This window comes from Helianthus annuus, chromosome 14, assembly GCF_002127325.2.
Source record: "Helianthus annuus cultivar XRQ/B chromosome 14, HanXRQr2.0-SUNRISE, whole genome shotgun sequence".
Lineage (NCBI taxonomy): Eukaryota > Viridiplantae > Streptophyta > Magnoliopsida > Asterales > Asteraceae > Helianthus > Helianthus annuus.
This window is the reverse complement of record NC_035446.2, coordinates 141,144,355-141,168,133: the sequence shown is the minus strand read 5'-3', so window position 1 is coordinate 141,168,133 and position 23,779 is coordinate 141,144,355. Positions and strand designations below refer to the sequence as shown.

Here is a 23,779-nt window from a genome sequence, read left to right as displayed (position 1 = left end):
CTAAAGGGTCGGATTATTAAAAGATAATTAATTAAGTTATTAATGCATAATGTGGTAGGCCCCTCTTTTGAAGGCGACGTTACCCTCGGCTAAGTAGTCTGAGTCAGCAAGGATACAGTCCTAAGTAGTTGGGTTAAAGTTTAATAGTAGTTTAACTTATGAGGGGGTCAAAGAGTTTGGACCCCCGCCATCCAATACCATTGGGTATTGAAGGAGGCCCTACTAAATTTGACTCAGGTCCTTTGCAGGATCTATGCACTGAACAATGGCAAGACTCTTACCAAACCGTTCCCTTAACCCCCGACCAGGTAGCCAACATACCTCCATATAGACCGTGGAGATATGAATGGTGAAAATCTTTTATTTTATGTAGACAGTAAAATAATGCCAAGACACCACGGACAAACGATAAGGAAGAATCACCTTCAAATAAGAAACTAGTAATTAAAGTCATTAATACAAAACCAATTAAAAAGTGTAAAAGATTAAAAATAAAAAAGTATTACACTAAACACTTGTCTTCACCAAGTGATGTAAGAGACTTAGGCAAACATGGCCTTTGATTGTCAAGAACTCTTACGATCAATCTTGGATCCCGAAACGACTCACACACTCTATGATGGACAATGGATGATGGTGGTGGATGATGGTGTTGTGATGGTGGTGGGTGGTGGGTGAAGTGTGAGAGAGGTGGTGTGCCAAGGGATGCCTTTGAAGTGAACCAAGAACCCCTATTTATAGCCTGTACAGAAGCCTGGACACGGCCCCATGTCCACCCTTTTCTCTTCCTTCATTAATTGCAGTTTGTCTGCATTAGTTGACCACGCCCCCGTGTCCGCTGAGCACGACCCCGTGTGCAGAAGCATATCTGTACTATCAAGATTTGCCTGGATCCCGCGAATCTTATAGTTGACCACGACCCCGTGTCCGCTGAGCACGGCCCCGTGGTAGGCGATGGAAGCTTCTACAACTTTGTCTTTTCTGCAGACACCTGAACACGCCCCCGTGTCCGCTGGGCATGCCCCGTGTTGAGCTGGGCACAGCCCCATGCTCAGCTGGGCACAACCCCATGCTCAACTGGGCACAGCCCCATGCTCAGCTTTCTTCTTGCTTTTGCTTTGGGAGATGCTGTCGAGGGGTCAGGCATGCCACGTTTCTTCCCTTTCTTTGTATTTATGTTGGCTTTGGCTGTATATTTGTTCCTTTTGTTTATTTAAGCTCATTTAACCCTGAAAATACAAAAGGAAGACAAAAGCACACTTTTTCCAACATTAGTACTAAAAAAGGGTTAGTTTTATGTCTCATTTGATGTAATTTATATGTTGCATTTTACACACATCATGTATCCCTATGAAAATGTGTGTAGTGAAAACTTGGGTTTTACCCATGTGTTTAATATTATGAAAGTATGGTATTTTACTCTGATAAAATATTTCCTAACTACGGTCCTGATGTAAATTCCGCTGCCAAATTAAACAAAAAAAGATACCACCGAAACTGGTCGCGGCCGCCCATTCCCGAGTTTTAAGATATGGGGACGGGGGTTGCGACACTCCGAAACCCGTCCAGTGCGTAAACCCATGTCGGCCTGAGCCGAACCGACCCCGTTCCGATCCAAAACCTGCCCCGTGCCGAAACCCGTCCCGGCACGAAACTCAATTCGAACTGAACCCGTTCCGATCCAAAACTCGTTTCGTGCCGTAACCCGTGTTGTGCGAATACTTGTGCTGGCCCAAAATCCATTCCGATCCGAAACATGTCCCTTTCTTTAAGACAGTAACCCACATCAACCTACTTCTTTAAAGTTGTCGACCCGCTTTGACACGAAAATAACAAGATGAAATTTTAACTGACCCATTGTGACCCACTTAGTTAAAATACTTTACCCAAACCAACCCATATAATTTTAAAAACAACCCAAACTGACCCACTGGGAAGGCTTTAGGTCAAGATTGCCCCCTCTAGTTTTTACTATGTTTAAACTCTTTTGGGATGTCACTAATCTTTTTAAGAGCATGTTAATCATAAATTTCTAGAATTTAACATCATAGGTTCTTGTGAACTCATTAAAATCTTAAAATATGGGATTAAGCTTTAGGAACATTTATTAAAGGTTGTTCGGTGTGGAGGCATGAAGAGGGGGTAAAGCCCTCCATGCCCCAAACACCACCCCGCAACAACTAAATGGGTGGTGTTGCCCAAGCCGCATGTAATATATCTACGCGCGTGGGGCACTTTGACTAGGGGTTTGGCCAAGATTTTTGGTGGGGATTTAATTTAATTTTTTTTTAAGATTTAATAAAATAACATGCCCTTACTCTTGCCAACCACCTTATGGTTTTGAGGGTTTGGAGGGCAAAGCCCCATTCCCTAGGTGGCGGACACATGACAGGGTTTGACGTCACACCAGGTAGTCTAGGAGTCTTCATCACCTTGGGATGAGTGTTTGATAAACTTCACTTTGCGGAAAGTTAGGTTTCTTCTCTTGCTTCACGACTTCCCTTTGATTTCACTATCGGAACTTTATAATAAAATTGTATGTTAAAAGTTATAAGAGAAAAACAAAATTTGTTCATAGGCTACTATAACTATAATATATGATAAAAAATGAATTACCATTCACTGAATTACTTATCACAAACAGCTATAAACAATAATAGGATGTTAAGATGATTGTTTAATATACAAGAGAAAAAGTCTTTTATCAACAATCAAACTCATAACAAGACATAAATTTTATCAACACATCAATTGTCAAAGCCTGAAAGGTTGATTGTGCGAATAAGAATACCACCAATAGCTTGTCTTGTTCACTAATATCAGATCTAGAGAAAAATTACACATCTTAATGGTTTGTGATCAGTCACAACCATTCAAATCATTGGCGAACTCTTATTGGTAACCACCATTAGAGGCTGCGACCCTTGAACCGAACCACCAGACTTAGTGACAGACGTAGCTCGAATGGTCAAACCATTTCCTCCATTTTGTGAACCGTCACTAAACTATCACGACCCTTAAACCGTCAGGCTAACCATGTAAGTAACATTTGTGAACCTACCATTTATGTCACATTCTGAGAGAGAATCAAACATGTAACGATGACCATAATACGATTGAAGATTAACGTTTGTGGATTGAACTTATTTCATTGCGCACACTCACTTTGTTCTACCTTGTTCACTATTTCACATATGATATACTATGTATGTACAACAGACTCAAAAATACTAGTAAATTCAAAACACACTATCTCCCTCTTTGAACAATGGATTGGATGGGATGGGATCAACTTACCTTTCTTCTCATTCCCATTTGCATGTCACTGAAGCCCATCTCCATGCAACACATACCACCCTTTGCACCTTCCATTCCATTGCCACAAAAACTAACCATTTATGAGCTCTCTTGGAAGTTAAGAGACCGAGATAACGCTGCCGGGTTAGCTTGAAGTGCAGGAGATGCCTCTTTCATGGGCTTTTTATCTTCGCTTTTAGATTGGAATGCCTTAAACATACCTCCCCCATTCCCACCAACTGTTCTATCGTTCTTGATTCCCAACGTAGCCCATATCGAGCTTTTTGCGGCTTCATCAGGATCATCGATCCGTAACGTCTTCGGAGCCCAAAGACTCTTTTCGGGTTCATCTTCTTTTGTTATTTCCTCTTCTTCATTCTCGGCCCGTGAATGTTTCCCCAACGGGGAAATAGGACCGGAAGTTGATGCGGCAAAGGTAGCCGGAGGGGCAGGATGGAAATTTGCTGGTGGAGGAACCCACTGCATACTCCACGGGCCAGGGCCAGGACCTGGTACAGGGACAGCCCAATACGGTGCTGCAGGGTAAAACGGCATAGGATAACCCGGTGGACAGAAAGCGGGACCCATTTGTGGGGTCCATGGGTATGGCCATGGTGCACCAGGAATAAACGGCACCTGAGGCGAGAACCCATGGCAGTTCTGCATCTCGGTGGCTGATGATCTATTTGCGTTATCATCGTTACTTGACTTAACCGGGATTACCAACTCTTCTGGCCTACGGAAACTATCCTGTCTCATCGTTTTATCCGCAATTTTCAAAACAGAAGCCATTGATTCACATAGCGGCGCGTCTGAACCAAATGTAAGAACTGTGCCATTGGGTTTAAGAACCGCGTGATTCAGTTCGCCAGGAAGAGTTTCAGTGACTGTTATTTGACGGTATTGAGAGGCCGAAGTCTTGTTCTTACGACGTCCAGCACCCACAGGAACATTTCTCATTGTCCCTCCAGCTGTCCAGTATCGTTGACAGTTCTTGCAAAAGTGCCGAGGTTGATTCACATTGTAATTGTTGTAGTAACAAAATTTCGTGTCCATACTGTTACAACGCGGACAAGGAAGTATTTTGTCGGGTTTTTTTAACGTCTTTTCCTGTTCATTTTGTTCTTCTTCTGACTTTGATGCTTTTCCGGTTGCAGACTCCTTTTCAGCCGAAGGCGGCGTGTTATGGTTTTCGTTCACGACCGAAGATGCATTCGGCTCTGTAACCTCCTCAGAAACTGTAGAATTGGCTCTATCCTCTTCTTTATCAATAGATTTCTCTTCAGGTTGGTCCTTCATTTACCAAAAAAATCAAAATTTTCAAAATAATGACGTTTATGAGATAATTCAATCATAATCAATAAAAAGAACCTCAATTTCAACAACATACAAAACCCCAATTAAAAGTACTAGAGCCGACAATTTCTAACCTGTTATGAAACGATTAAACATGTTTACTAAAAAGTACACTATGTAATTATATATTTTTTTTAATAATTAAATTAGATGGCTAGGCTCTGGTCATCGACTCATTTCTACTTCTTGGTAGATATAACATATAAAAAAGTTACAGGCAATAGATATAAAGTAGTTAAAAAAGTCGTTTTCATCTTGATACTTGTGTTAAACGCGTTGTCGCCTATGACCTGTTTAACACGAATAGACATGTTTTGCCGGCCCTAGTGTCTAAAACAAATACAGTTAAACCCTAGAGAGTTTTGTAACAATAAGATCAATTAATAACCTATGCTATCAATCAATCAAATACAAAACATAACAAAACCACCAAGACTATTAAAAACATAATATAACCCAAGTCAATTAACAATCAGATTATTAAAAAAAAAAAAAAAAAGTAAGATCTAGCAGTATTTAATATGTTACCTTATTATTAACATCAGATTGACGTTCTTCACCAACTCCTTTAGAATCAGCTTCAGAAGAAGAAGAAGAAGAAGATGACGGCTGATCTTCAGTCTTAACACAGCCGTCATCTTCCGGCAGTTGAATCGTCTTACCGAACAGCTTGATAGCAGGATCCGACATTTAACGATGACAGATCTAGTGGTTCTGACAAACAGGGGTGCGGATCTTTTGGGTGTTGGAGGAACAGACAGGCTTTGTTTGGTTTTGATCGTACAGCCACGTTTGCAACCCAGCAAGAAATGAGAGCCACAAGTTGTGTATGTGGCTCCTGAGATTTTCTCTCTCTTAAAACTCTCTCTCCTCCTTCTTTTTGATCCTCGGTTTTTTGCTGACTCAGCTTTTTTTAGTTTTTCTTCCCTCATCTTCTACTTTACTTTCATTTTACATCCTCTTGATTCTTTTGGTAATCGGATCGCTTACCATTTTTTTTAACGGTAAATTTGGATCACTGACGTACCACTGAATTATTGTCGTGCCACCAGCGGAACCACCTGATCATATCCATCTCCACTAGGCTATACACCAATTCAGTAAAAAACCCAATAAATCTAGGAAAATTCTCTCATATTCATCTTTTTTTTTATTTAAAACACTTCATTTAAAGAGTATAATGTTTTAAAGTTAAGGATACATTAAAATAAAATGTGTTCTTTAATACATAATGTAGTTATACTAATTGTCGAAATATTTGGTTTGGATATTCTCTTCTTTTCCATGGTATCCTGAGAACATAAAACAAATGAGCACAAATTTAAGTTTTTATAATATAAAGGGGTTGTTTGTCAATAAGCTAAAACTAAGGGGGTAGAACTAAGCACAACACTTTTCGTTGAAACTTTCTGATCCACCACCCACCCACCTTTGCTTTTCAATAAAGTAAGGGCACTTTTTATCTCCTTGCAGAAAAATAAATTGTTTTTCTATATTGGTACCCCCATTTCTTTTTCCTTTTAATAATTCTTCGTATTATTTTATTTTTAAATTTTCTATGGTTTCAATCTTTGTGGATGAAATTGCAAGCTTGCTTCAAGCTTCTTTCTTACATGTGTTCGGCACTGACATCAACATACGTGTCGAAGTGGGTAATGTTTCCCGACCTTTTCAAGATTTTGTAAAAGTATACGATAAAAATTGTGTTATATCGTATCGGATCAAATATATAGGGTGGGTAAAAACAGAATATAATCGAATCATAACCGAATAAAATAAGCCGAATTCATATGTTATATGTCAAAAAAAAGTTTATTATATTTTTTTCTAAATTACATATTAGTTGTATTGTTCTTCTAATATATTAAAAGGAATGCTTATATTTTATTTGATCCTAGGTATAATAAAAAATTTTAACCGAAATAAACTTGAATCCATCCATAAAAAGAACATCCAATTAATTGGTGGTTAACCAAAACGCTTTTTCCAATAAGACTGGTGGGTATGGGGCACGGCAAGGGCACGGCGAGGCCCGGCGCCGGCCCGGAACACCGCCCCCCTGTGGTCCATCCCGTCTTCCCCGTCCTCCAGCCGACGCCCAAGCCGGGCCACCTCTTCACACATACCTCATACATACATATATATATATATATATATATATATATATATATATATATATATATATATATATATATATATATATATATATATATATATTTAGCCCCATCCTCCACCCCCTTGGTCCATCCCCTTTAGGTCCATCCTCACTCCCGGTGACGTGGCGGGTGACGTGGCGGCCCATCCTCCCCACTCCATACCTTCCAGTCTAACAGATTAAATGAAGAGCTTACTACCACTAGTGATAGATTTCTATCACTCTCAATATCCAATCAAATCATGTCATGTCATTACCCAATATTCTATCATAGTAATAGAAATGTAGTGGGGGTGGTCATCACTAGTGATGAGATTTCAATGTACAAGTATTAATACACAATGTACAAGTCATACACATTCATTCTTCAATATTCAACGCGTTATATATATAACGAGTTATTTCTATCACTCGTTACCAAAGTGGAGGCGGCGGTGTTAGTGATACTATCACTCGTTATGGGGAGTCCATAACGGACCACCCCCTCCCCCCTTATGAACATCTAGAGGCCGAAACATTTATAGGTTCAATTCAAATCAATAATCGACCCGAACCGAATCGGTCTATACCTGCGCATAGCACACGCAATAAACATGTATCATTTTTGAATTTTCAGTGTATTATTACTTTGATAATACACAATTGGATGAAACGAATACCAATGGGTCTGGTTCAATGTGAAAGCTCGGTTAAATCTTTTAGAGAAGTTTATTGAAAAAGTCATATGACCAATTAAAAGGTATTAGTTAAGATTTAGGGTTGGGGATAAGGTCCAATAGTAAAACCTTTGAAGTTAAAAGAAAACTCTCTTTAAAGTTTAAAGGTCAAAGGTTCGAGTCTTGAAGAAACATCGTCCTTTTAAAAGCAAAGGGTACTAGCTTTTGTTTTCCTTAACAAGCTTTATAATAAAAGGTGAGTTATAGTCTTATAGATAGAATGCTTAAATATATTTTTCAATTGGATAACTGAAGAAAGTGTTAAAAGATATAATATAATATAATAGTTATATATTTAGATCATACAAGAAAACTTAGAAATTATGACTTTGACAAATTCAAGTTCGATATTCAAACTCAAAAGCCTAAAACTAAAACTAATGGATAATATAGACTGCCCATGAATTTATAGATTAGTGTCATCTTAATTGAGATAAGGTTTTAAAACCAATAGGTACTGGGTTCAATTCACATAAGAGGTTTTTTTTATATTTATTGTGTTTCTCACATAATTGGTGTATAGGCATTGCCTAGTGGAGATGGATATGATCAGGTGGTTCTGCTGGAGGCACAATGATACTCCAGTGGTCCGTCAGCGATCCAAACTTGCCGTTCAAAAAAAATGGATGATAGAGACGGATGTTTTTTTAACGGTCGAGGAATCCTTCAAATGAGCTACTAGCGAAAATCACATCGGGATACACTCGCATTTGAACCGGGGAAAACCCTCACGGCCTCACCTAGGCAGTGGCGGACCCAGGAATTTTCCATGAGGGTGCGGAACATTTTTAAAAATTTTAGGCCCCTAGGTACATAAGTTAAAAAATCGATTGTATCAGGTCGGGTCGGGTCGGGTCATGTAAGACAAAAGAACATCAAACTAAATTTATATATTTGTCAAACACGTCAAACCTTGTTACAAACATAATTAAAATGTCGCCCTACGTGTCTTCATTTTTGAAATCTATTCAAAACATCATCTAAAGCTACTTTCTTAAGCAAGTCTTTCTCTATATAACATACATAACTATCACTTAAAAAATTCTCATCCCCAATCCGATTACGCAAAACACGCGATCCGATTTTGAGCTATACTCTAACCATCCCTTATACTCATGTTTGTCATACCATCTTTCCTTAAATTTTCTTAACTCGTCACCTTGAAACGTTGTTTGTGGGAATTCGATACCTCTTGGTTGATACGATCCTCTTAGTAGATATGCCCTTCTAATCTCATCTTGTTGATTCACGTTATATGATTCTATTGGCTTGCGATCATACGGATCCGAAGGAAGAGTAGCCACATCAACTAATTCGGAAGATGTATCCACTTTCCTCTTGAGAAATCGCGTCATAACTTCCCTATTCATGGTTTCCTATAACATAATGTTTCAATTTTAATTTTCAACTATTCAAGCAATCAAGCCCTAGAATTGTGTCATCACCCCTAAAAATCATCTAAATAACATAATCATCCTAAAAATCATATAAACAACCATACGCAATGTCAAAACACACGATTTTTCATACCTATTTAAGTTTTTTATTACCCCTTTTCTTATATAATATCAAGAAAAATCATATAAAAAACTTACCGTTTGTCGGTGTCCGGTTGGTTTGGAGCGGAATCCGGTCACGTTGATGTCAGATTCCGGCTGATATCGGATGCTGCAGTGTTGTTGCTGTGTTGGCTAGTGAAGATCGCTGGCAGGACAGGAGGCAGAGAGCACGCACAGTCGCACAGAGGGAGGGCGGGAAAGGAGTTGAAGGGTTTTTGGGCTTATTTTAACTGTTTTAGTTTTAACTTAGGTGGGTTAATGGGCTAGATTATTAGTGGGCTATTGATAAGTTTATATACTGGGTTTGGTTTAGGTTTAGGTAGTATAAGTTTATATAATATAGGTAGTTTTTTTTTTAAATCAGATTTTACTAATTTTTTTTTAATATAATTCATAACATTTTTTACCTAAGGTGTGCAGACGAAATATTCCAAGGGGTGAGGACGAATAAATCCAAGGGGTGCGGACGAAAAAATCCAAGGGGAGCGGACGGGATTTTGGTCGGATAATAACACTAAATTTTTTTTTCCCGGGGATGCGCCCGCCCACCTTGGCATGGGGGTGGGTCCGCCCCTGCACCTAGGGCCGAAGCCCGTGAACACTCGCCCGAAGGCACGACAGTGCGGTGAGGTAAAACCCGCTCAGTTCAGGATCGAACCAGCGATCTCCAACTTTTCGCCTAGTCTCCGATAATCACCAGGTGCCGCAGAAAATAATGGGAAGGTCAGGAATCGAATTCGGGTCCTTTAGAACACCAAGTTTCTCCCTTACCACTCCACCACCACTTGCAATAGAGACGGATGTTAATGTGCTATAATTCGAAATAAGATAAATTAAAATTATTAATTTTGGTTAAATTTAAAAAAAGGAAGTCGCTCAATGCTACACCATTGTTTTTTAATCTCAAAAGGTCGATCTTGTTGTTTTGAGAACTCAAAACTGCAGCTATCATTATCGGGGTGCTCCGCCACCCCTCGTTTCCATCATGAGCCTCGACTGCAGTCGAGGGTACGTCTCCCTTCCCTAAAAAAAGATCGACCGTTTTTTACTTATTACAGAAGAGAGAGAGCACCTTACACGACAGTGCGGTGAGGTAAAACCCGCTCAGTTCAGGATCGAACCAGCGATCTCCAACTTTTCGCCTAGTCTCCGATAATCACCAGGTGCCGCAGAAAATAATGGGAAGGTCAGGAATCGAATTCGGGTCCTTTAGAACACCAAGTTTCTCCCTTACCACTCCACCACCACTTGGCAATAGAGACGGATGTTAATGTGCTATAATTCGAAATAGGATAAATTAAAATTATTAATTTTGGTTAAATTTAAAAAAAGGAAGTCGCTAGAAGGAGGGCTTGAACCTCCGACCTTGTGGTTAACAGCCACACGCTCTAACCAACTGAGCTATTCCAGCTGTTTGATTCTTGGTATTATGTAAATAATTTTAACATGAATCTTTCATTATTAACACTATATATTTAATTAAAACTTTATTAAATAATAAACAAAATAAAAAAAAAATAAAAATACCAGTTTCTGAGCACTTTCAAAAAACATTAAATCTTATTTCAAGCATATTCTAATATCATGTTTTAAAATAACTACAATTTTGAATCATGTTTTAGAATAACTACAATTTTGAACTATACAAGCCACAAACTTCACCATTGATACTTAGCAGTAACAAGAACTTCTTCATACTGATGAGCAGCATTATCCCAACTCAAATCCTGCATCATTCCCCTATTCTGAATCCCCTCCCAGCTCGATTTATACTCTCGATACGTGAACAAACAGTTCCCGAGTGCATGAATCAGCTGCCCGCTCTCTGCTCGATGAAACGTCCATCCTAGTCCCGACTCGTTATAAGGATCAAACGGCTGAACCGTATCTTTCAACCCACCCACAGCATGTACAACCGGTATAGTCCCATAACACATTGCATACAGTTGGTTAAGCCCACACGGCTCGAACTTTGACGGCATCAGCAATACATCAGCTCCAGCCGTTATCCGGTGAGCCATTTTGACCGAAAACCCGACCCACCCTCTCACTTTTTCATGGTACCGGTTCTCCATTTCCCTAAGCATCCGTTCGAGTTCGGGTTGACCCGTTCCCAACATTACCAATTGCACATCCTGGCTAACCATCCATGGAATCGCCTCACATATCAAATCAACGCCTTTTTGGTTATCGAGTCTTCCGATGAAACCGACTAATGGGACGTCGGCACGAACCGGTAGGCCTAGCTCTTTCTGAAGTGCCGCCTTGCATTGCGGTTTTCCGGTGTTAAGAGTCTCTAAACTGTAATTAGTGTAACCGTCTGAAGTTAAGTGGATATCTGATCTCGGATTCCATTCCTTTTTATCGATTCCGTTGACAATGCCCTTTAATTTCCATTCATTTTCTTGAATTATCCCGTGAAGACCGTGCCCACCCTCGGTGGTTTTTAGCTCCCATGCGTAACCGTGACTTACGGTAACTATTTGGTAAGCGGACTTAAGTCCTGCAGCGAAGATGTTGAAGTGTTCACCGCCGATTGGATCGTACATTCTGAAAAGATCCAAGTAGTGTGGTGGTAGATCCACATACGAAAAATCGTCCACTGGACCACGTCCCTGAAACCGATATACGCTTTAAACAAGAAACATGTAAACTGTAATCATTAATGTCTGCAAACTGTAAATTGTAAAACTAACCTGATGCGCGATGTTATGGATCACGAGGACAGATCTTGCGTATTGCATTAATCCATATTCATGATAATATGCTTTCAGGTAAACTGGTAATAAAGCGGTATGCCAATCATTAGCTATGAAAACCAAATTTCCATCTCCGTAACAGAGGCCCCCACACGGAACATGCCATGGAACCTCAATAGCTGCTTTGCAGAATAAAACCATGCGGCGTAGAATATCCTGCAAAAACGAGTGCAAGATTAAAATGATTGATTATCTTTGTAACGCGGTTTAGGAGCTAATTATTACCGTGCGATTTCCTCCGTATATGTTACTGCCCAAGTTGTTGAACATGTGATTTTCGATGAAAACAAAATCGACACCATCTATATAGGCTTGAAAGTAATGTACCTCCATATCCTGAAAATTCACTTCTATTATTATTACTACCAGTTTACCACCAATTTGCAGCATCATAACTGAAGCTAAATGTGGGGGGTAAAAATGTAAAATACCTGTCCGTTCACCTTATACCTTTTCCTAACTCCCGTATCTTGAAGTTCAGCGTAATTTCCATAACGAGGTGCCACTACCTTAATGTTTGTGAAAGCAAACATATAAAACACATGAGTATAGACGCACAAGAATAAATAATACGTTTAATATCTAAAACTGTCTTGTAGCAGAGAAAACTCACCATTACTCTGTGCCCACGCTTTGCCAAAGCCTTTGGTAAAGCTCCGGCCACATCACCAAGCCCACCTATAAAGAAATATTATGATACTTTTTACAAGTTCAAAATTACATATATTAATGATCATTCAAATTTCATAATATCATATATACACACCCATTTCATGGTAAACAAAGCACCGATTACTTACAAGTTATACCAGTTTGTTTCTTTGAATAAGGTTTTCTTCGTTGATTCAATGAAACAAACTGTTTAAGTAACTGATTTATTTTATTTACTGTGGAATGGATGCATAAGACATTATCGTATTATTGAACATAAAAGTATATATATGTGTGGTACCTGTTTTAGACCAAGGAGCACATTCAGCAGCAACCAATATAACATTCATTGCATTGGGCCCAGCTAAAGGAGGGGATTTTACATCTTCACCTATTTTAACATCTGCATCATCTCTCACATGGTGCAATGTTGGTTCATTGGTTTCTATTGAACTTTTATAAGTGGTCGAGAATTCAGAAACAAAAGGCGGCAACTCATATCTTGTAGCTTTCTCTGAACTCGTCCCATGAAGCTTCTCCTTAAAATCACTATCCAAATAACTTTTTGGAGGCAATTTCATACCAGATTTCAACGTATCATCATCATCATCATTGCCATCATCATTGCCATCGTCATCATTGTCAACATATTTATTATCTGGCACGAGCACGTTGTCTGGTACCGCGGATCCAACTGGCTCAACAATGCCGCGATATGGATTAGATTCCGGTTCCATAAAGAATCTTTCTTCCTCTTCGGATACTATTTCCTCTTTCTCGGAGCTAACCGTGGCATTGTTTATCGATGTAATAATATCCCTTCTTTCAGCAATCTACATTCCGAAAAAAGATAACAATTATTTACTCCTATAAACATTTCATTTAAGTTCTTAACCTCTAAAGTTTGAACTTCAATATCAACACTAATTTAGCCATTTATCTATAACACTTCATAACCACATTTCTAAATAATTCACAATAATAGAAGCTTATCTTGACATGCAGCATAAAGCAATTAAATTCTCTACAAAATCCCTAAAAAAAATAAGCATCAAATTAGGGAATATATATATATACACACACATATATAAACTACCTGTTGAAGTAGGGCTCTCTGTTTGGCTAAAAGCATTTTGGATTTTTCAATTACAGCTTGAAGAGCTTCATCATCATCATCATCTCCACTGGAAGTCTTATCATTGGTTGCTTTAAGCCTCCATTTATAATAAAGTGATTTTCTGGGTCGATAATTTGCGACCAGGGGGATCTTGGGAGGAAGATGATTGTTCAGAAGAAGAGTGGTGTCAGTGGCAGTGTGATCGTTGACGAATGCCGAAGAAAGCATGGTCGCCATCAAGGTGTTCGACGAAATGCGTGAAAGAAGAAAAAATGAGGGAAGTGTAGAGGTGATTGATGAATCTTGATCTGATTAAAATGGGTGGTGGCAAAAGAGTGGACCACACCACTGGGGTTTGGTTTGGTAGAAAGTATTACCTTTTAGGAGAAAGTACTACTTTTTGAGAAATTAAAATTTAGGGTAAATTACACTTTTCGTCCTGGATTACAATGGATGTCCTTTAACTTTAATAATTACAGTCACGGTCCTTTTTTTCTTAAAACCATTACACCCTCGGTCCTTTATCACTAACCCAGTTTATTTTCAGCGTTAAGTGAAGTCACATGCACATCATGTGAGGGCAAAAATGTCATTTTCATCCCTCTTTTATTACCCCTCATCCTACCCTCTCCTTCAAACCACCCACACCACTGCCTACTCTCCACCACCTACAACCACCATTGACAACTACCCACAAAAAAATAAAGTAAAATAATGATACAATCTTTAGGCATATGCCAATCTCAACTCAAGGATCTGCCATAACCAATCGTTCCTTTTGTTCGAAATCTTTGTGACTTTAATTCGTGAGTCTTATTTCTAGAAGAGATTTATTCCATTATTATCTTGCCCTACATATCAAAACTCCATTTTTTGTCACCCAGATCCAAAATAATAATAAAAAAAAACTCACCACTCACAACCACCAATGGCCGGAGATAATCCGTCGCCGGCGACGAAACCACCACCAACCACCGCCTCCGATTTTTTCTGCAAATGGGTATCGCCCAACTCCGACATACCTGTCACCCATCTAGACGCCACCATCGTCGCTGACTTTAAATCCCATCGGGAAGAACCACCGTCGCTGCTTTATAACCACCATCGTCACATTTCAGATCTGTGAAAAACCACCATCGGGAATCAATAGTGCTATAATACTGTGAGGGGTTTTGTGTCCTGTTCTAGGGTTTCAGTTACCCTAGGTTTTGCAAGGTTGTGAGGGGTTTTCTTCCAGATTTGATGTCCGACCACAATATTGCAATCGGAGGTGGCCGATAATTAGAGGGATAGAGAGATGTCATTGGTCCGCGGCTTAGGACAAATAGGTAATCTTTTTGTTTAGGGTTTGATTTGATCTCAAAATGTGTTGTAACAACTGAATTTGTGTGAAAGGGGCAGGTGTTGGTGTGGCTTTGTGATGGTAGGTGTTTGGGATAATGTAGGTTGGTGGTGATGTTACAGGTGGTTCGGGTGGTGTGGTGGTGGGTGGTGGTCAATGCGACAATGCCTTCACTGAGTTGCAACTATTAAAAATGTAGGGTGATTATATATATTTTCAGTTATATGTATTTTTGTTTTACTTATGAAACTTATTTTTAAAGTTAAATGACTAAACTACCCTTATGTGATTAAAGTTAATTGAAAATTTTAACCTGGTTAGTGTTAAAGGACCTAAAGTGTGATGAGTTTTCCAAATAAAGGATAGTGGCTGTAATTATTAAAGTTAAAGGGCATCTATTGCAATCCGATACAAACATAAAGGACGAAAAGTGTAATTTATCCTAAAATTTAATGATTAACATTTTATGTTATTATTATTTTATAATAGTTGATTAACACATGTTTATTACATATGTGACATATTATTTAAATATTATACGGGAATGCCAAATTATCTAAATCATATCCGTTAAATACGAATGGGATGGTGGTCCATTGACAAAGGTAAGACCGTTAAACAACTTAGGAGAGGAAGGTTTTGGGTTCAAGTTTCAGACGACAAGAGTAAAGAAATTTTGTTGATTATCTTTTTAAATTAACAAGAGAGTATAATAGTAAAAACATTATATAGAAACTTGAATGTTATAAGAACTAACTTGTAAACAAACTTAATGATAATCATAAAAGATTAGTTTAGCGGATAGCCGGATTTGCAAAAATAGCGTCCGATTGAGACCTCGACGTCACCGGGAGCGTCTTGCTAGATTTAACAAAAAGCATAAATCGGTCTTCCCTACAATTATACCATACTTTTTGAGTTTGATTATACTCTTTATTTAGTTCTCAAGGAAATCAGTTCATTCTTAAGATCTAGGGCTTTTATCTTGATAAGGTGTGGTTGATTTCATGAATGAAGTAATTAACCATTTAATTAGTTGGATTATGAGAGAACTCACGTATTAAGATTCATAATTTGCTTGATCTTATGTGATTCAACTTGTCCTAGCTCTTGAATCCCAAAGAATTTGTTGGCCAGGGTTTGGACTGAAGAGTTGGTGACGGTCAAGTGGTGGACTATGCTTCAACACGGGGAAATTGGTCATCGCTACAACCATCGCAGCTCTAAACAGTTCTCTATTAAACCACTACACGGGCCCTTTATTGACGTTGCGGGTGTTGTACACTTATACATGCAACTTCTTAAGACTTTAAGGGGGTGTGTGGGGTTGAGTTTTGAAAATAGATTATATGTTTTGAATAATCAGAATCAGATAATTAGTTGTAACAAAACATGCTGCAGAAAGATAGTGTTTGGATTTGATTATGTTGTTTGATATCACAACAATCAGATAATCAACATTGTTTGGATTTGATTATGTTGTTTGATATCACAATAATCAGATAATCAACTATTTGAGTGTTTGGCAAGTATATATATTTCAAAAAAATAAATAAGTGAAAACGTAAAAATCAGCTTTTGGATTATCACGTTTTCCTGCAGCAAGGGGTGACCTACTTATGGATTATCACGTTTTGAACTCTACAAAACGTAAAAAAAACACTTTTTATTAATTTTTTACCAAACACTCAAAATAGATTTTTTGCGATTTCAAAACGCAATAATCAAATAATCAGGTTGAAAACGCAATCCCAAACACCCCCTAAGACCTCAAAGTTGTAACTAGTGTCAAATCAGATGAGCTATTTATGTAACTAGTTGTATTCCCGCGCTTCGCGGCGGGCTTTTGATCGGTATCAGTTCAGTTCGTTAAAGTATCCGAACGATACTTTCACTCGGTATAACAACCGAAATATATATGCTCATAAGGATATTAGCACATGTTTTACAATAATAAAAACTATAGAAACAAATACCGTTATCGATACCGCTGTTGTTCGGGCGGGGCATCGGTTCCGTCACTTGTTCTCACTATAGCATACGGTACTAAAAATACTCTTTTGCCAATACAACATTATTTTCAATCACTTTTATACCATTACGTCGAGCTAACAATAAAGACGAATATGGTATTGGTACCAAAAGTACAAAAAAAAATCAGCTATATTTCTGTTAAATTAAGAGTTTTATTAAATTGTAGATAAAAACTAAAACGATGTATTCAAAATTTAATATTATGTTACTCAAATAACAAAAAAAGTGAAACGGTGTAACTATATATGAATACTCCACGAATTTTGTATCATTGTGTCAAGAAAACCGAATACAACACCGGTATTGATGTTTGTTTGAATAATTTTTTTATCGAATCGTAGATAAAAGTAAATTTGTCGCAATGGTATATTCAAGATTTTATTAAATGCCATATTGTAGTATTCAAATAAAGAATAGGGTAAACGATTTATAAAACGTTATATTATATTGCTTAAAACGAAAAGGGTAAACATAATGACTTTACATTACTATGTACAACCCGGTTTTATATAAAATTTATGTTTAAACATAGATAAAAATAAGCACATCGTAATAGCTTACTTGGAATTTTATAAAATATCATAATTTCTAAGTTACAAGCGAAAAACCAAATCTACCCAAAAGGAGGTACAACAATAAGATATTATAGCAATTATATTAAAAAATAATTATAAGAAATAAAAAAACCAAAAAAAAAAATATTTGATAAACACCATTATACCAATTCACTTTGAAAAAAAATTAAAAAAGTAGCTAAAATGTGTGATTGGTCCAAATGGTAGTTCACTGTACAAGTCCTTCAAATTTGTAAGTTATAAGAATTAACTCTAAAAAGTTAACATAAAATTCCTATCCCTGTTGCTTAAATGTGATTTACTTGGATCAGCAGGTGAGAACCTTGTAGAGGCCTTAAAGAGGGTGGGTTACCCTTTCATAATATTCACTTGACACATGACCATCATATGATAACATAAATGAAACGGACTAGAATTACATGAACCAAATTACTATACATTGACTTGACGTTTAGGAACTCTTTTATCTTTCGCATTTGTCACTCGTTAACAAACCCATTAGAGCTTGCAAACACCCCAAAGATAAAAGCAGTTTTGTAGCCATAAACCAAACGTCCAAACCCATGCAAGATCTGACATTACCCGTATAGTTCGTACAATAATATATAATAAATGTGTTCATATTCAAACTCTCTTAACATCTATTAAGAAAGATAACCAACCCTAAAATGAAAGGAACATAGAGGAACCAAATCATAAACTAATAGCTAGATACTGATACACCATGAATTCAACAACATTGTATTTCTCAAACAATAGATTCTAAGACATCGATTAATAGATTATGATGCTGTGATCTTTCACACGTTCAGGCACATCCACAGACTCTTGCCTGAAATGTAATTCATGTTTAAATTATAGTAAAACAACCCATAAGTGCAAACAATGAGATTTTTAAGTCACGTACCTTTCTGTTTGATCACGCATGGAAAACCAGTCTACAAGAGTTTTTTACTCACGAAATGGAGTGAGATCGATTTTGTATTGCTTCTTCCCCTTGGTAACCCTCTTTTATAAATAACAAACAGAATACATTACCTTATTGCTTATCGTCGTTACTAAAAAAGGAAGATATATCGGCAAGAACTTACAGCGATTGCCATCAGCTCTTCTAGCAGCTCCTCAAAATGGCGCAGAGGCTGTTTCAATAGCAAAACACCAAGTCAAACAATGTTGAATAAGATAATATTAGTATTTTCAGTGTTGTGAATTTTACCCATTGTGTTGGACCATCAACTGGAGCATTAAGTGGATCATCATGCACCTGATTGTATGAATATGCCTTTATAAGCAAAAATAATACAAAAACAAAATTGTAGATGCCAAACAAACCCTTTTTTGCTATCTCGTACCTCCATGAAAAGTCCGTCCACTCCGACAGCAACTGCTGTCCTTGCAATGCAAGGTATCAATTCCCGAAGACCTCCACTCGCAACACCGCCACCTTCCAGCTGTTTAATAAGTTAGCTAGAAGAAAAATAAATAAAAAAAGATTTATTATACATGTAAAATATGTACGCATGTGCACCTTTTTCCCAGCAGGTTGCTGTAATGCATGTGTGACATCTGCTACCTGCATTGTAGAAATACAAGTTGAAAATACTATTGTACTTCAAGGCCCTAGTTAGGGGTGTGCACCGTTCGGTTCGGTTTCATGGTAAAACCAAAACTGTAACCAAAATGTTCGGTTTTCGGTTTTTTAAAACCGTTCGTTTCGGTCTTAGCAACGGTTCGGTTCGGTTTTTTGGTTTTTGGAACAAAACTACAGAAGATTCAGAAATAAAAAGTATTATCCAAAATTTAAGAATCTTTCTTAGATGTTTATGTTTAAGTTATTATATTTAACCTTTTTAACTAATATTGTTCACATAAACCTAACCTTCTAATCTGTTTTTATGTTTCTCCAAAGTTTTTATTAAGACATTTTCTTTTATAATACTATAACAATCATTTAATTTTTATGTTAAATTTTGTTATTTCGTGTAGGCAATAGATAAATCATTTCAAAGATAAACAAACCTGTTAACGTTTTTATTATGAATACTTAACATTCAAGGGTAATATTAATAATTCTTAAATCAATATATAACAAACATTAAAAAAAATGATTTTTAGGTTATTCGGTTTGGGTTTTTTTCAGTTTTTATAAAATGCAAAACCGTAACCGAACTGTAAATTTAGGTTCGGTTTTTTCCGGTTTTCTGTGCGGTTCAGTTAAATCAGTTTTTCCAGTTTCAGTTCGGTTTTCTGCTCACCCCTAGCCGTAGTGCATACTGCATAGTGCATATAACCTGATGTGCTAATACTGTAATACATAAATGTTATTGCACTTACAACAGGGCAATTAGCTTCTCGCATCCACTCGAAGTTGCGTGGATCAACAATTAAATCATCTGCATCCCAGACATTAAATAATACTTTAACATTCAAATCCATTGTCAAATGTCAGTCACGAATTATTAAAAACAATATAAGCTTACTGTAACCAAACATGGTCCCTCTCTCACAAACCATGACGTTTTGATTTCCAGCCAATCTAACTTTTTCTGCAGAGTTTGTCATGACCTGCAAAGCCAACAGATCAGAAAGTTAAACAAGCCTAATGATTCCATGACCAAAGAAGTCAACTGAAGATGACGACTTACAGAGGGAGCACAGAACTGGCCCTTCTTAATATTCACAATCTTTCCGGTCTTGGCAGCTGCAACTAGAAGATCAGTCTACCAGAAAAAAAAAAATTAGATAACATGCGTGTGATGTCTTGAAGTAACTGAGTCGAATCAATCTTACCTGTCGGCACAAAAAAGCTGGAATTTGAATTATATCTGCAACCCTGCCAACTGCTTCACACTGATAAAATTAAATAGCTATATAAGGTTATGCATTAATAATTGATTAATTGCAAGTAATCCCTTCTTCAGATCAATATGATTACCTGGTCAGATTCATGTACATCGGTCACAATGGGCAGGTCATATGTTGTTTTCACCTTTTCAAGGATCTGCAATTGGCCAACTAGACAACTCAATACGGTTTAACTAGACATTATCTTATACATGCGTATTTTTGTTGCCAAATTGTTTAATATGGATTTGAGTTTAGCTAATTTATGATATTCTCTCAAGAAAATCTTCCTTAGTGATGACAGTTTACCCAACTTTAAGATATAAGAGAATTAAATTACCTTCAATCCCTCGGCTAATCCAGGCCCTCGAAAGGATTTTGATGAAGTTCTGTTAGCTTTGTCAAAGCTAGACTTAAAAACTAGTGGCAATCCGAGTCTGCAAAATGCAAGCAGCAGATGCATTATATACGAAACTTGAGGGAAATAACTTAAAGTATGCAACGACTCTACATCTAGATAATTCTATTTAAAAAGGGAAAATATGAACATACTTTGATGTGACAGCCTTAAGTTGTTTCGCCATATGCAAAATATGTTCCTCGGATTCAATCACATTGGGACCAGCCAACACGAAGAACGGCTGGGCTTCCTGTTACACATTTGACAGCAGGAGAGAAATAAGTTGTATATTGGAACATTATGGTAACTAATATGAAACTTATTTTCAAAGACAATAAAAAAATATACCATGTTCTAACATGCATTCATCAAGCATACCGTTATAAACCCTAGTTATTCTTACTAATGAGTAATGACCACATAAGTTGGAGAACTTAACAAAGCAATGAGAGAATGTAAGATAAATTATTCTTTCCTTACAATTGCTAATTATATACATATACAAAAAGCATCTTAACGCATTTTACGGAAACCGTGTAGGGATAACCGCTCACATGTTGCATTTAATGGAAAGAGTGTATGGATAACCGCTCACAGCCTCACATGCTTCAGCGTGCAACCGTCATCTCTGTTAAATACATATGGTGATTTTGCATGAATAAAGATGGCGACGGAATGCGAAAAGTCACAACGGTTAAAAGCAAACACATCGGTCAGTGGAAAAATTACGAATGGGTTTGTTGAACTTGAAACAAGTAATGAACCGGCAGCCGTTCAAAAAAAAAGTAATGAACCGGCATGAATGTGTCGAGATATTTATAACCTTCTCCGACGAAAACTTTAAAAACCCATGAACAATCTCCCCAACTTCCAATTCTTCAACTACCGCGCGTTGCGGTCTCATTCCAAACCACAAAACCACCATCACGATGTGTCCAACAGTAGTATCTTCGGTATTACCGGCGAGAACCATCTCATACCTCCGGTTAGCATTTGACATCCTGGACGTTGACCACGACAACAAGGTCAACCACGAGGATCTCAAAACCTCATACACCGATTACAAAGATGATGTAATCCATACGATGATGAGGTTACGTTTGGTATGAAGAGTTCGAGGGCGTGTTGAAGAATGATGTTGCCGGTAACATCGGCATGTTGGAGGTGGTGTGTAAGGTGATGGATGGAAACGGTGACGGAAAGGTAGATTTTGGAGATCTTATGATCTTGGGTCTGCTGGATATTAGAGGTTGATGATCATGAGATTAAAGTGATGATCAGGCTAGGTGGAGATGGTGATTATGGCAGATTACGTTTGATGGGTTTTTAAAAATGCTTGCGGTTTGATTGTTCATCGCACGTTGAATTTTTAAACCGTGGTAACCGGTGGAGTACAGTATCGGCCACAGATTACTGTTGCCTTTCTGTACGCGTCAGACTTCAAAGAGTGAAGTATCGTGTTGCATAGTTTATCGTCACGTTTTGATACGAAACGAGATCTCAATGTAGAAATCTCACATAGCGGAGAGCGGCAAGAAGTGGATGTAGAAATCTCACATCCCGCCGCAACGCGCGGTTTGATGTCTACTCGTTTTGTATACATTTACTTCAGTAATTTGAGTGTTCAACACCTCTCTTAGGGCTGGATCTCTAGTTATTGTATAATTTGCAAAATCCTAAAGGCTATATCCAAAAGAATTCAAACACAAAAGTACCAATTTACATATAAGAGCAATGTATACAGAACATAACTCCTAAATTCCAAAATTAGGAGTATATATTAAATATAATCATCTTACATTGTCATAATCAAGGGGAAAATAGTATAATTTAACATAAAAGGTTTTGCAGTAGGGTTTAATATTCGTAAAAGAAAGAGGAGAAACGAATGCATACCTTAAGCTGATTGTATAACAAAGTTGATGAGTCCATATTTGAAGAAGAAGAAGAAGAAGAAGAAGAAGTAAATCTGTAAATCAAAAAGCAAATCCTCAGATTTTATCGAATGAAAAATGAGAAATTATATATGCGGTTATGAAGTAAATCGGAGGAAGAACCGCCGATCGCAATGTAATTGAATGATTACCTGGATTGAAGAAGAGAGATCGCTAGTGAGTGGTGAAACTGCAGGCATGTATGTAGTACTACTACTCGCGCTTCCTGTCGGTCGACTCGGGTCGGGTTGGAATCCACGTGGTTATATTCTGATTCCTTTTGGTTTTGGGGATTTGTCACCCAAGTTTGGTTTATCGTACACATTTGCCCCTTGGTGTTTACAAGAGTGGTTTCTCTGCCTCCCTCAGTTACTTAACACGTAGAAGTCTTCTCCTTCACGTCGCTTAGGGGGTCATTAGTTTGGGAACGGGCAGTAAATGTGACTCGTCGCAACACGATGGAAAACACTACTGGTTTTGTTATACAAATGTTAAAAAAGATGAAATATCTTTCCTCTTTTAAACAAAAAGAGATTTACTAAAAAAATAAATAATAATTTCTAAAATTAATTACTCGGATGCCCCATGTATTATGTCCATATTACACGTTTACTCCCCCACTTTTTTTGAACTTACACATGTGCTCCTTATTGTTCACTTAACGGTAACCCTGATACTCCCTAGCGTGAATAGACGTTAGTATTTTGGTGTTAAATCCTAGTGAAATATCGTTTTTACTCTTAATGATAAACTATGTATAACAAGTTAAGTAATGTGGCCCACCGTTTTAACCGGACCACCTTCTCGTCGCTAGCAACCATCTCCTCCATCATCACCCTCATTTCCTTCATCTGCAAATCGATCTCACCTACAAATCAATTCAACACGCAAATGACCCTTCTCTCTTTCTCAATTGAACCAGAAACTTCCTATCATAACACATATTCTAGTTTCAAGAAGCTACAATTGGTCCAAATTCATAGCTTCATTTGTGATAGTTGGTCCAAAATAAAACATGATATAAATACTAGATGTTACAT

The 23,779-nt window shown here is 37.6% G+C and overlaps 3 protein-coding genes and 1 non-coding gene across 5 annotated transcripts; all 4 read right to left on the bottom strand.

Annotated features, from left to right (window-relative positions):
* Positions 1–3,082: 3,082 nt before the first annotated feature.
* Positions 3,083–5,484, bottom strand: LOC110904012 (cyclic dof factor 1). The gene is made up of 2 exons (XM_022149817.2): positions 5,182–5,484; positions 3,083–4,590 (listed from the first exon to the last, which is right to left on the bottom strand). Exons 1-2 carry the CDS (start codon positions 5,341–5,343, stop codon positions 3,397–3,399), a joined length of 1,356 nt encoding a protein of 451 aa, XP_022005509.1. The 5' UTR covers positions 5,344–5,484; the 3' UTR covers positions 3,083–3,396.
* Positions 5,485–10,420: 4,936 nt separating this feature from the next.
* On the bottom strand, positions 10,421–10,494 carry TRNAN-GUU. The gene has a single exon. It is a non-coding gene; the product is annotated as a tRNA-Asn (tRNA).
* Positions 10,495–10,621: 127 nt separating this feature from the next.
* On the bottom strand, positions 10,622–15,120 carry LOC110904013 (granule-bound starch synthase 2, chloroplastic/amyloplastic). 2 transcript variants are annotated; one of them, XM_022149819.2, is made up of 7 exons: positions 14,524–15,120; positions 12,795–13,326; positions 12,456–12,520; positions 12,274–12,351; positions 12,068–12,178; positions 11,780–11,998; positions 10,622–11,698 (listed from the first exon to the last, which is right to left on the bottom strand). In XM_022149819.2, the coding sequence occupies exons 2-7, from the start codon at positions 13,228–13,230 to the stop codon at positions 10,742–10,744; spliced, it is 1,866 nt and encodes a 621-aa protein (XP_022005511.1). In that variant the 5' UTR covers positions 13,231–13,326; positions 14,524–15,120; the 3' UTR covers positions 10,622–10,741. The 2 variants fall into 2 exon arrangements, with proteins under 2 accessions (XP_022005511.1, XP_022005510.1); XM_022149818.2 differs by lacking the exon at positions 14,524–15,120 and adding an exon at positions 13,590–14,515.
* Positions 15,121–18,113: 2,993 nt separating this feature from the next.
* On the bottom strand, positions 18,114–23,041 carry LOC110904014 (2-dehydro-3-deoxyphosphooctonate aldolase 1). The gene is made up of 15 exons (XM_022149820.2): positions 22,892–23,041; positions 22,702–22,774; positions 20,958–21,055; positions 20,746–20,842; positions 20,497–20,562; positions 20,352–20,411; positions 20,207–20,281; positions 20,042–20,126; positions 19,896–19,954; positions 19,090–19,134; positions 18,914–19,012; positions 18,778–18,825; positions 18,653–18,700; positions 18,469–18,569; positions 18,114–18,393 (listed from the first exon to the last, which is right to left on the bottom strand). Exons 2-14 carry the CDS (start codon positions 22,735–22,737, stop codon positions 18,513–18,515), a joined length of 873 nt encoding a protein of 290 aa, XP_022005512.1. The 5' UTR covers positions 22,738–22,774; positions 22,892–23,041; the 3' UTR covers positions 18,114–18,393; positions 18,469–18,512.
* Positions 23,042–23,779: the final 738 nt, after the last annotated feature.

Excerpts from the sequence above, each read along its gene's own strand:
- LOC110904012 (XM_022149817.2), bottom strand. The coding sequence starts at position 5,343 with ATGTCGGATCCTGCTATCAAGCTGTTCGGTAAGACGATTCAACTGCCG. Across the intron at positions 4,591-5,181 it reads AATCTGATGTTAATAATAAG|GACCAACCTGAAGAGAAATC; the intron begins GTAACATATTAA and ends TGGTAAATGAAG.
- LOC110904013 (XM_022149818.2), bottom strand. The coding sequence starts at position 13,847 with ATGGCGACCATGCTTTCTTCGGCATTCGTCAACGATCACACTGCCACT. Across the intron at positions 12,521-12,794 it reads TGCTCCTTGGTCTAAAACAG|GTGGGCTTGGTGATGTGGCC; the intron begins GTACCACACATA and ends ATTTCTTTATAG. Across the intron at positions 11,999-12,067 it reads TATACGGAGGAAATCGCACG|GATATTCTACGCCGCATGGT; the intron begins GTAATAATTAGC and ends TCGTTTTTGCAG.
- LOC110904014 (XM_022149820.2), bottom strand. The coding sequence starts at position 22,737 with ATGGACTCATCAACTTTGTTATACAATCAGCTTAAG. Across the intron at positions 20,563-20,745 it reads GATTAGCCGAGGGATTGAAG|ATCCTTGAAAAGGTGAAAAC; the intron begins GTAATTTAATTC and ends GGCCAATTGCAG. Across the intron at positions 18,570-18,652 it reads AAGAGCTGATGGCAATCGCT|AGGGTTACCAAGGGGAAGAA; the intron begins GTAAGTTCTTGC and ends TATTTATAAAAG.